Below are 12553 nucleotides of genomic sequence, written 5' to 3' on the forward strand. Positions count from 1 at the left end.
AGAAACAAGTAATTAAGAATGTTGTTCCTATGGGGAAAACTTAATATCTATATCTACTGCTAAAATTAATAATGATTTTCGGAAATCTTAATTTTAAAGAAGTATGTACCAGTCACTGGAGGAAAGAAGAGGAAACCATTAGGTTTCTGTATTTTTCTTGAATTGGCAATAATATTGCACTGATTGAAATAGAATTTAACTTTGCTTAGATTTAGAGTTTAGGGGCGCCTGGGTGGCGCAGTCGGTTAAGCGTCCGACTTCAGCCAGGCCACGATCTCGCGGTCCGTGAGTTCGAGCCCCGCGTCAGGCTCTGGGCTGATGGCTCGGAGCCTGGAGCCTGTTTCCGATTCTGTGTCTCCCTCTCTCTCTGCTCCTCCCCCGTTCATGCTGTCTCTCTCTGTCCCAAAAATAAAAATAAAAAACGTTGAAAAAAAAAAAAAATTTAGAGTTTAGAATGAATTTATGGATCTTATGAGAATGTAACATCTTGCTTTGTTTAAGGAGCATTACCTACTCTAATTTATTGTTATTCTTTTCTAGCACTGAGAACTTTTGCCACATTTTGAAATTCTGTTATTCATAAAGCCTCATATTTATACTGACTAGCAACTGAACCTGAAAAAGGTCATTTTAAAAAACCCGAAATAAAACTTTCTTCATGACAAAATCTCATTAAAAATCATCAGTCACCAATATTTATTAAGACAAACATTTATTTTACTTACCGAAATGAAAAAGTGGGCATCCTAAAACTCCAAAGTATACCTGCTTTTCATTTTAGGAGGGGGTTTGATCACGACTCCATGAAAAGAAGGCTTGCTTGCTTTAATCTGTGCTGTATTTACATGTTCAGAAATAATTTGGTAATATTTGTGTTTTAAAGCCAAATTGTAGGGCTGCCCGAAAAGTCCTTGATGTGTAACCATCTCTAGAGATCCCCCCAAATTATGAAAAGCTCTAATATTTCAGCTGCATTGTTTTTCTGCATATAAAAATACCTACTATAGGAGTCAACTACCGCATGAAATAAGTTGCATTTGTTTTAGTTGAAAAAGAGAGCTAAAAATTTCCTGTGGATTATTGCAATAGTACAAGAATACAAGGTGCATTTATTTATTAACCAAAAAAAAAAAAAAAAAAAGGTAAAACAAATTGTGAAAGCAAAAGCTGGCTATGAAACCAGGGTTTTTGATAGCCTTTGCCTTATTTAAACAGGTTACACGTTAATATGCGACAGTTGATAAATGCTATGAAGTGTAAGTTAGCATTTGCTAATTTACTTTAAACATCTCCCCCTACCCAGGGCACTATGGAAAATATGTATATGTATGATCAACGCTCCCTCCTTCAAGTATCACAATCTTGTGGTCACATAATCTTCGTGGGTGGCTGTGTCCGTGAGGTTTACATCATAGTCTATACTGGAGTCCTCTTCCTTTGCGTGCTTCTCCTTTGGTATTATTGGAACAGTGTCCTCCACCACCACCTTCTCCGACTTGAAGGAACACACTCTCTTGCCCACCTGTAAACCCAGGGTGTCCGTATTCCTTTCTCGATGGTCTACTAAGATACACTGTTCACTGAGACCAGGGATGTTCAAGTCACCCCGCGAAGCTAACCCTCGGGATTCCAGTTGAATATTTCTCTCCAGTGGTCTTTCGGCCTGCTGACGAGCAACTTCTTCTGAAACAGAGAAGATTTGGTTTGCATTTTGCTCGGCAGCGTTTTGTTTTGACCGTCTGTGAAATAACCCGAAGTTTTTGATATCGGTCACAAAGTTCACTTTTCTCTGCTTCTCTCTTGGGGGCTCTTGCACCACTAGGGCGGAACCATTGCTGATGTTGTGTCTTTCGGAGGCAATCGCTGCCGATCGCGGGTGAATCAGGGTGGTTAAATCGAAAAGGCTGAAGTTCTTTTTCTTGTCTTTGCTACTGCCTTCGTTGTCACTCTTTTCATCCGAGTCCGCAGAGTTGGAGGACTCCTTTGTGGCCTGAGCCGACTGGACGGTAGAGAGCTTGCTTCCTCTTAGTAACCCCAGGACTTCAAAGCGGAAACTAGAAATGTCTTGCTTTAGTTCCTAAGTGAAATGTGAAATGAAGAAATTTAGTTTGTGAATTAAACAAACATGAGGGTGCATGGTGAGCACATTTCATATATGGCTCTAATGTGTTTTCATTCATTTTTTTTAAAGTTTACTTATTTATTTTTGAGAGAGAGAGAGAGAAAGAATGAGCAGGGAAAGGACAGAGGGAGAGAGGGAGAGCGAGAATCCCAAGCAAGCTCCATGGTGTCAGAGCAGAGCCCAGCAAGGGGCTCAATTCCATGAACCCTGTGAGATCACCACCTGAGCTGAAATCAAGAGTCCCAGGCTTAACCAACTGAGCTATCCAGGCACTCCTACTCGTTTTTAAGAGCCAGGATTCCATTTTTGCTGTGGTTCTGTTGAGAACTGCCTGTTCTGTCCCTGGCACTGGAGTCATTTTGATGCCTGCTAATTTCCCTGTTGGCAGTTATGTAGTAACAAGGAGACCTCCTGGGGTTGATGCAAAAGGAAACAAGAGAATATCGGATTTATGGGACTATAGTTTCAAATGCTTCCTTTGTAAAATATTCACCTGCCTTCAGGTCACCTCTCATTCTCTCAGGGATGCATTTTTAAAAGGGTTCTCATGTGAGCATATCTTTCTGTCCAAAGGGATATCTAAAACAAAATAATTAAAGTGGTGTCTACTGTTCTAAGAGTTGGCAGTTACCTTCAATTGTTTACTACCTTGGGATTGCATTTACCTCAGCACCTGGGGCAGCTACTAAATCTTGAGAATTGCTTCAGATCAGACAGCATTTCTCAGATGCAACCTCTACTCTTATCTTTTTGGACACTGAATTCTCAGTCCTACTCTTTTTGGATAACTGAGTTCTCAGTCCTAACCTGATAGTGGCCTTCCTGGTGGCTTCGTGCCTCCAACCTATCTCCTAAAGCACCAGGAATCATTTAACTACAAAGTGTGGATGTTGTGACTGTGAAGAACATTTGGGATCCTTTTGATCTGTGCTTTGCGTTTTGCAATTCATCTGTCTTCTTACCTAGCCAGCTGTTCATCTTTATTCTCTTGCCAAACCTGCCATTCTCGTTTAAAGGATCTTCTTCAGTGTTTTTTTATTTGTTTGTTTTTGCCTATAAGACCCTATTGACTTCACTCATTCTTTCAAAACCTCTAAGAACTCAGGCAGAATAACAAAAACATTTTATACATGTGACCTGAGCATATATATTTCATGTATTCTACCTATCTCCTCTGATGGAATAAAAAAAACACAAAAAACCTCAAAAAAAAAAAAACCACAAAAAAACCACAAAAAAAGACTAAGTTTGTAAGTTACAATTAAGCACAAACCTTCAATATCCTGCTACCAAAGCCGTGCATAGGACAGAGAAGGTTTTTGTTGTTGTTTTTAACATGTTGGTTACTACATGTTTCAGGCTTAGAAATCAGACTGGAATTTCAAAAACTAAAGCTCACTCATTTGAATGTTGCTAGGATCAGCAAGTTAAAATGCCACAAGGCACTAGGATTTTCTCTGTCTCCAAGTCCCCTCCACATTTCAGATTTAATGTGCTTTAATTTTTTTTTAATGCTTATTTATTTTTGAGAGAGGGAGACACATAGTGCGAGCAGGGGAGGGGCAGAGAGCAAGGGAGACACAGAATCTGAAGCAGGCGCCAGGCTCTGAGCTGTCAGCACAGAGCCCAAAGGCAGGGCTCGAACCTATAGACCACAAGATCATGACCTGAGCTGAAGTCAGCTGCTTAACCAACTGAGCCATCTAGGTGCCCCAGATTTAATGTGCTTTAGAATAATGTATTTTGAAAGGAGATTTCACGCTTAAAAAAAAAAGAAGACTTGAATTTAAGAGTAAGAAGGCACACAGGCTTGCTGAAACTCATGGCCAAGTTGCCAGTTCTGATCGTAAATGTGCTGCATCTGGTTCCCTGCTCTGCAGAACCTGCCCCCTGGTGATGAGGATACAAACGGTTACCTTAAAGTTCTCTTCAGTCAGACCTTCTTCAGTTTTGGCATCTCTGATCATTGCGGCAACATACCTCTTCACCAGGTTCCGCATAACCTCCTGAGGCATGTCGAAACAACAGAACTGACATTCAGTGCATAAATAGGAATTCTCTCTTGAGTCCATTCTAAAGATGGGACTGTACTTCATTTTAATGCAAATTTCAAGATAGAATAGAATAACTTACTTGATACTGGTGATGTCTTCTCAAATTATCAGCAGCTCGCCTCTGAAAAGGAAAAAGGCATTTACTTTTCAGTTAGTGTGATATATTACCATTTTGGAAAATAATTGATTGTTGTTTTTTTAAAAAAATTAATTTATTTGTTTTGAGAGAAAGAGAGAGAGCAGGGGAGGGGCAGAGAGTGAGGAAGAGAGAGAATCCCAAGCCCCGCACTGTCAGCACAAAGTCTGACACGGGGCTCGATCTCATGACCTGAGCCAAGATGAAGAGTCAGTCGCTTAACCGACTGAGCCACCCAGGCACCCAATTCATTGTTCTTTTAATCGAGAATATATTTTTCCTCACTTCTCCAGAATGAACATTTTACTAGACAATGAACAATAGCTAGAGAGTGCTTCACATGAATCAAAAAGAATGAATGAAACAAAACAACAAAGTGCAAGGTTATAATCCCTATGGCAGTTAACATATAGACCAAGTCAACAATGATGGGAAGGTTGTTCTTTTAAATATTTTAAATGTTTACTTATTTAGTTTTGAGGAGAGGGGGAGGCAGAGAGAGCTGGAGACACAGGATCTAAAGCAGGATCCAGGCTCTGAGCTGTCAGCACAGAGCCCAACATGGGCTGGAACCCATGAACCGTGAGATCATGACCTGAGCCGAAGTCAGATGCTTAACCAACCGAGCCACCCAGGCACCCCGGGAATGTTCTTTTAACAGAAGGTGATAGAAAATTAGATAATCATAGCTGACACTACCCCAGATCACTTGCAATAATTCCAAGAGATACAGATGAGACATATCAAATACAAAATAAATATCAAATAAAAATAAAAATTCAATAGAATAAAAAGCTTACATTATAATAATATATGGAGGTCTTCATAAATATCAACATAGCAAGTCTGAGAATTTAGCCATTACATGCAACATGTAATCAGAAACAATGTCAGACCACTACACCCCCAACACTAATTTCAATCAAATGTACATTAAGAAGGGACTGCTGCTTTAATTAGATAGTTAGATTTAAGAAAAAGTGGAAGATTCTGTTCAAACATAGGGTTCATAAATTCATCATTTTAAAAAGTAAATGTGAGTCCCAGCTATCATTATAAAAATATCAGAATGGTTTGGGGATGCAGCTGGGTTTAGCACAGAGCAGTGGTGCTGGAGTGCAGAATGGAGAGAGATGATGCCCAATGACTAAAAAAAAAAAAAAAAAAGTCCATTATAAATTGAATAAAATAGTAAATGACACTAATTACATATTTGCAGGTTTCACAAATATTTTAAAGATACCAGAAAAAAGCTATCAAAATTGTATTTTATGCATGTTGAATAAATATCAATATTTATTATTAAGGAAACTGAACAAACTTATCTAAAATAAAAATATTTGTGTAATAAAGGAATGAATTTGGTAGATTGTAAGAAAGCAAAGACATAACATATCTAGGGTTTAAACAAATCTTTTGATCTTGTTCCTTACTAAATACTTAATCATAGGCTGATAAAATAGAATTTTATAAAGAGTTAGGAATACATCACTGTGAAACGATATTAGGAAAAAATCAAACAATGCAAAAGAAACTTTTTTTTTCTCTTTAGGGGAATAGGAGGAAATGGCATTTTCCCTGGCCAGGAGAATAGATTTGTTTTTCATGATTATTAGTGACTTTTAGGAGCAGTTGAGACAATGTTTAACTTCTTAAAAGCCACTAATTTATTTAAATACCATTCATTTTCAAATGAATCTTAAACAAGTTTTCAGTATGATTATGGTATTCCTTAAAGACTGGGAAGTTTGAAATTCACTACAAAATTAGGATATCTTGGAAAAAAACATAGCATGAGAAGGAATTTTATGACAGGGCCACAAGATGGAGGTATATGACTACTACTGAGACATAGTTTAGCTGAAATTCAAGACAAAAAGGACTTCTATAAGGAAAGGAGCCGTCCAGATCTCCTTAAGTTTACCTCAAGTGGACACAAATACTAAAGCAAGATATACGCCAAGTTCTTTAACACTCTGACTATAGATATTGTACAGGAGATGTGCATTCCATGATTTTAGTAGATAGAAACTCTGAATTTAGTATAGAATTGAGTCAACTCAATTTTGATTATTTTGAGTTTCTATTGTATTTTGCTATTCTGTTTTGGTCAAAAAAGTCAATAAAAAGTAGGCAGCAGATAGCAATCTGAAGTCATGATTTAACTTTAAATTTCCTTAATGAAAAATTAAAGAGTGACAGAATCAGAAAATTATGAGTAATAAGAGAAAATGATCACAATGCATCGTAGTATTCAAAAGAGTACAAACTGTCTTTCCTTCAACAGAACCTAATTCATAAACAGATCTCAAAATTTTAATACAAATATAAGAAGATCAAATATTACACTTCATTTATTTATTTCCTTATTTATTTTTTGTGAGAGATCGAGCTCACAGCACATGTGGGGAAGAGAGGCAGACGGAAGGAGAGAATCTTAAGCTCAGTGCAGAGCCTAATGCAAGACTTGATTCTATGACCCTGGGATCAAAGATTACACTTTAAAAACTAATTCCAGGTTTATTTTTTTTTTAGGGAAAAGGTTTTTAAAAAGCAAAATAGTCTCGCAGAAAGAGAGTACATAGAAAAAGTTTTCTGTGGTGAATTTTAGGAACTATTCAATATCCATAGCCCATATCTGTATAAGTTAAAACAGTTAATTGTTTCTGCTCCACTTTTCTTCAACACCTACGTTGTAATACAAGTCAGTTGAACTTCAGTATCCTAGGAAAATAAGAATGGATGAAGCTAAACATCTTCTGAATATCGAAAACAAATGAATGCAATACATTCGCCAATGATGACCACTACATAATGCAGCTCAGATCTCTCTCATGTCTGTCTGTCTGTCTGTCTATTTATTTATTTACTTTAAAATGTTTATTTAATTAGTTTTGAGAGAGAGAGAGAGCACGAGTAGGGAGGGGCAGAGAGAGAAGAGACAGAGAATCCCAAGCAGGCTCTGTCCTGGTAGCACAGAGTCGGATGCAGAGCTGGAACTCACGAACCATGAGGTTGTGACCTGAGCTGAAATCAAGAGTTGGATTAACTGACTGAGCCACACAGGCACCCCTCTCATGTCTATTTAATCTCTCCTTTTCTGGCTAGCACCACAGACATTGTAGACTATCACTATTATGCCTCCCTGTTTCTACTTTCTTACTTTCTGGCAGCTGGTGGAGTATCACTTTAAGAACATGTACTCAGGGATCACACTTGGGTTTAAAGGTGACTGAACCTAAATAAGGAATTTATCTCTGAGGTCCTCTCCCATCCCCATATTTTTATTCTCTAAGGTAAAGATAAACTCACTGGATGGTTTTGAAGATTAGATTAGATAAGAGATTTAAGACATCTATCACTGACTAATGTTAAATAGTTCCCATCCTTTTTCCATTTTTTCCCCTTTCAAATTAATAACATGATTTAACACAGTTTTTAAAAAATATTTTTGATTCACAAAACTTGTGGATAATTTGACACATATCAGGATTACCCCAGAAGAAGTAAAAGAGGATGTAATTGTTTCTTTTTGTGTGATTTGCATGACATTTCATGCTTGAGGAGCATTTTATTTAGGTAAAGAGTTGAATGCTTTTAACCTAGGCAATAGAGGTTTGAAAGTAAGAAATTTGCATTTAAGTAATAGGGTGAGGAGATAGTTTTAGTAAATATGGATAGATGTGACACAAGTTCTGTATGCAGTAATTTTTGTTTTATTAAGACTCTTGTTTAGAGCAATTTAAGCTTCACAGAAAAATTGGCACGTTGTTATAATTGATTAATCTACACTGATACATTATAATCACCTAAAGTCCGTGGTTTGCATTACTGTTTACTCTTGGTGTTGTAAGTTTTACAGGTTTGGACAAATGTATAATGACATGTATCTATCATTATAATTTCATACAGAGTATTTTAACTATCCTAAAAATCTTCTATTCTATGACTGTTTATCCCTCCCTCCCCTGATCCCACCACCTCAGCTTTGGTAACCATGAATCTTTTTACTATCTCCATAATTTTGCTTCTTCCAGAATATAATATAGTTAGAATCATACCGTATATAGCTTCTTCAGGTTGGCTGTTTCATTTGGTAATACTTAAGGTTTCTCTAAGTCCTTGCATGCCTTGATAGGTCACTTCTTTTATTACTGAATAAATAATATTCAAGTGTCTGGATGTACCATAGCTTCTTTATCCATTCACCTACTGAGGGAAATCTTGGCTGCTTCCAAGTTTGGGCAATTATGAATAAAGTTGCTATAAACATTCTTGTGCAGAATTTGGTGTGAACATACGTTTTCTTTTTTTTTTAAATAAAAAAAATAATGTTTGTTTTTGGTAGGCAGAGAGAGAGATAGAGAGAGAGAGAGAGAGATGGAGAATGAATGGCGGAGGGGCAGAGAGAGAGGGAGACACAGAATCCGAAGCAGGCTCCAGGCTCTGAGCTGTCAGCACAGAGCCGGATGAGGGGCTTGAACCACGAACATGGGATCATGACCTGAGCCGAAGTGGGTGCTTAATTGCCTGAGCCACCCAGGTGCCCCTGGAAATAAGTTTTCACTTATTTCACTCATTTCACTCCTTTGTCAAGGAGTGAGACTGCTGGATTGTATGGTAAGAATATGTTTAGTTTTGTAAGAAACCATCAAACTGTCTTCCAAAGTAACCTACCCTTTTGCATTCCCACCAGCAATGAATGAGAGTTCCTGTTGCTTCGCATCCTTACTAGCATTTGCTGTTGTCGGTGGTCTAGTTTTTAGGCAATCCAATAGGTGTGGAGCACTGGTCAGTCATCTTTTTTGAGGTTCCGAAAGTTTTATGAACATCTCTGCATAATATTGGATTTTTGCTGTGACCTCCATGAATTTTCCTTTGTGGGTTTCTATTTCATGAATCTTAGCTTCTAGGGCCAATTTAAGATATATTTATTAAGTGGTTGCAGGTACGTGGAAGGGGCTGCAGAAACCAGAGATAAGTAAAACACACCTTTTGCCCTTAAACGGCTCGTTGTCTACTAGGTGGATGCCAAGAATCTCTAGAGATGAAGGTAAAATACGAGCAACAACATGGGGGTGGGGGTGGCGTCTTAATGTTATTTGAGTACAGGGAAGGAACAAGTAATATTGGGCAAAGCGGCCTTCAAACAGGGAAGGGGATTTCAGACTGGATGGGAAAGAATCATGGAACTTTAACAGTCAGATGCACAGACATTCAGGTGTGCAGAAAACTGGAATACAGTGAGCAAATCTGCTAGTGCTGGTGCTGGTGGGTGAGAGACACGGGAAGGCAACTTCCACCAGGACAGCGGCAGTGTGCTCTGATAATACGAATATGTGGATTAGATCATGTTGGAGAGTTAGCAGGGGGTTTTTATGCAGCATCTTAGAAGGCACGGCGAATTCAGTGGTTGGTAGGCACCTGGCTTTTTGACTACTCGAGTGACATGTGAAGAAAGTTGAACTTCCATTATGATTCCCTGGCAGCAGTATGTTTTTCTAATTTTTTTTAATGTTTAACTACTTTTGAGAGAGACAGAGACAGAAACAGAGTGTGAGTGGGCGAAGGGAAGAGAGAGGGAGACACAGAATCGGAAGCAGACTCCAGGATCTGAGCTGTCAGCATGGAGCCCCACTCGGGGCTCGAGCCCACGAACTGTGAGATCATGACCTGAGCCACAGTTGGATGCCTAACCGACTAACCGACTGAGCCACTCAGGCACCCCCCTGGCAGCAATATGAAGTAGGAAAGATGAGTAGGAGAGAATCAGTAGATATTAGTGGGGATGCTATTACCAGAATGTAACTGAAGAGTAACTGGGTGTGAGCTAAAATGGTTAGCAGTGTGAATGGGAAGGAGGGGGCAGCAAGAATCACAAGGAGTTAGAGAATGTTGAAAGGGAACAGAAGCCAGGGGGGCTGGCAGCTGGGGTGGGAGCATGATGACAAAGATTTTTAGCCTAGTTGCTGAGATGTTGGTGCTATTAAAAAAATGCCAGTGGGGTCTCCTGGGTGGCTCAGTCGGTTAAGCATCAGACTTTTGGTTTCGGCTCAGGTCCTGATCTCATGATCTCATGGTTTGTGAGTTTGAGCCCTGCGTTGGACTTCACGCTGACATTGTAGAGCCTGCTTGGGATTCTGTCTCCCTCTCTCCCTCTCTCTCTTCCCTCCCCCTGCTTATGCTCTCTCATTCTCTTAAAATAAACTTAAAAAAATAAATTTCAATACCTGACAATTAACACATAGGTATTAAGAACAGACGTATTATTTCTTAGAACCAAAGAGCTTGTCTAGTCTCATGGCCTCATTTATAAGTAAGGAGACCAAGGCCCACAGAGTCGAGAGAGTGACTAAATACCACGGTGTTCTCCTGGCGGTGCTGGCTCTAGAATCCCCAGCTAGAACTCATTCTCTACACTCTGCTCTCCATGTCTCCAAAGAGACATTTGAACACATCTGCTATGTATTCTATAGTTTTGCCTCCCTCTCCCAATACATCTTAATTTGAGGGTCAGCACCATTAACACACTGGATCCATATTTACTCGAACAAAAATCAGTAACCACAGAATGCATGGTATATGTTGTATTAGTTTCTTAGGGCTGCCATACAAAGTGTCACAATCCGTGTGGCTGAAGCCAACAGAAATTGATGATCTCACCATTCTGGAGGCAAGAAGTCACAAGTCAAGAGGGAAATGTTCCCTCTGAGGCAGGGTAGAAGAAAGGAAGTTTCTTCTTCCCAGCTTTTCATGGTGACTATCAATCCTTGATGCTCGTTGGTTTGCAGCTGGATAATCCCAATCTCTGCCTGTGTCTTCACAAGGTGTTTTCTGCCTGTGTCTCTGTGTCTTCACATGGTCATGTTCTTATAAGGACTCTACTGCAATATGACCTCATCTTAACCTGACTAATTACATCAGCAATGACACTATTTCCAAATAAAGTCGCATTCTGAGGAAGTGGAGTTTAGGACTTCAACGTATCTGTTTTCGTGGGGGGGGGGGGGGGTTACACAATTCAACCCATAATATATGTACTCTTTGCAATAAACATAATGATAATTTGGGCAATTAGTGGTATTATTAAATACTATACAGTAGAATTATCATCAATAATACCTAGCACGTTTGCTAGGTTTTTGTTGGGTAAAGATCAGCTGAGTTTCAAAGGAATTTACTCTCAAAGGAGAAGGTATCACATCTTATAATGATCACTGGAGATGACGGAGAACAGAACTGACAAATCTGTGTTCATAAAAACAATGCAGTATGTTGGAGAAAGATGTGCATTTTAAGTTAGCGGTTTTCTCTGCAAATTATGTCAGGAATCTAGCGCCACTTACAGAATGTACCTTGGCAGGGTGGCTTTCCACGCGGGTGCCCAAGGCACACCTGTGCGCCACATCAGCATAACTCACAATTTTCGGGTTCCTCTTGATTTGTTAGGACAAGATAAAGGCAGGATGTGGATCACAGAACTAACGATAAAGGAAAAGACCAAAGAAACCGCTGCTGCTGTGAGGGCACCCCTCATGTCCATAGACGTGTCAGGTCAGGTTGCCTTAGAGCAGGAAGGGTTTTGCAGTCGTGAAAGAAAGGGCTCTGGGGAATCAACTGTGACATTTTCTCGCTCTTTATCTCTAGTTCTCTCCACATCCATGTGGAGTGTCAAGCTCACTTCGTGTAGCTGGTTCCCTGCAGTCAATTGTCAGTGCTGCTCTCTCTCATTTCCACCCTGGTTTTGGTCTATCACTGATTTCAAGCCCATGAATTATGCCTTTTATTCTTTGCTCTGCTTGGTGAATCCCTTAGGGGATGCAGCATGCTGTGCTCTTTTCCTTTTAAAAATGAGTAAAAAGACAAGGGGCTATTCTAAGATGTGATCCCTTTTTAAAAATTACATTTTGGCTCATTTACAGAGGGAGCTACATACTATTCTCTATAAGCACACTTTCTATGCATATGAAAATAAACATTATAACATGCTTGAATGTCACCTTGTGAAACCAAATATTCAGAGTTTTACTCTTGAAGTACCAAGAATATCAAGCAATTCATTCCTCTACATCCCTACCTGGGAAAGAAAACTTAATTAACGGGCCCCACCAGCAGATTTTACAGCAGTAAATTAGGGGTTGAGAGAGACTCATGGATGAATGCTATCTGATCTGTAAGATTTGTAGTTAGGGCTACTAAAAGTCATGAAGAATAAGGGGCAATACCTTCTGATAAAAATAC

The 12553-nt window shown here is 39.2% G+C and overlaps 1 protein-coding gene across 2 annotated transcripts in view; it reads right to left on the reverse strand.

Moving 5' to 3' along the window:
* Nucleotides 1-402: 402 nt before the first annotated feature.
* Nucleotides 403-12553, reverse strand: part of TRPC4 (transient receptor potential cation channel subfamily C member 4) — a 197270-nt gene continuing 185119 nt past the window's right edge. For both annotated transcript variants that reach the window (XM_042903570.1, XM_042903497.1), the window contains exons 9-11: nt 4256-4297; nt 4039-4128; nt 403-2077 (exon numbers count right to left, since the gene is read on the reverse strand). In XM_042903570.1, the coding sequence (XP_042759504.1) occupies nt 1355-2077; nt 4039-4128; nt 4256-4297 (855 nt within the window). In that variant the 3' untranslated portion in view covers nt 403-1354. The remainder of the gene's footprint in view (nt 2078-4038; nt 4129-4255; nt 4298-12553) is intronic.

Source organism: Panthera leo, chromosome A1, assembly GCF_018350215.1.
Source record: "Panthera leo isolate Ple1 chromosome A1, P.leo_Ple1_pat1.1, whole genome shotgun sequence".
NCBI classification, from domain to species: Eukaryota; Metazoa; Chordata; class Mammalia; order Carnivora; family Felidae; genus Panthera; species Panthera leo.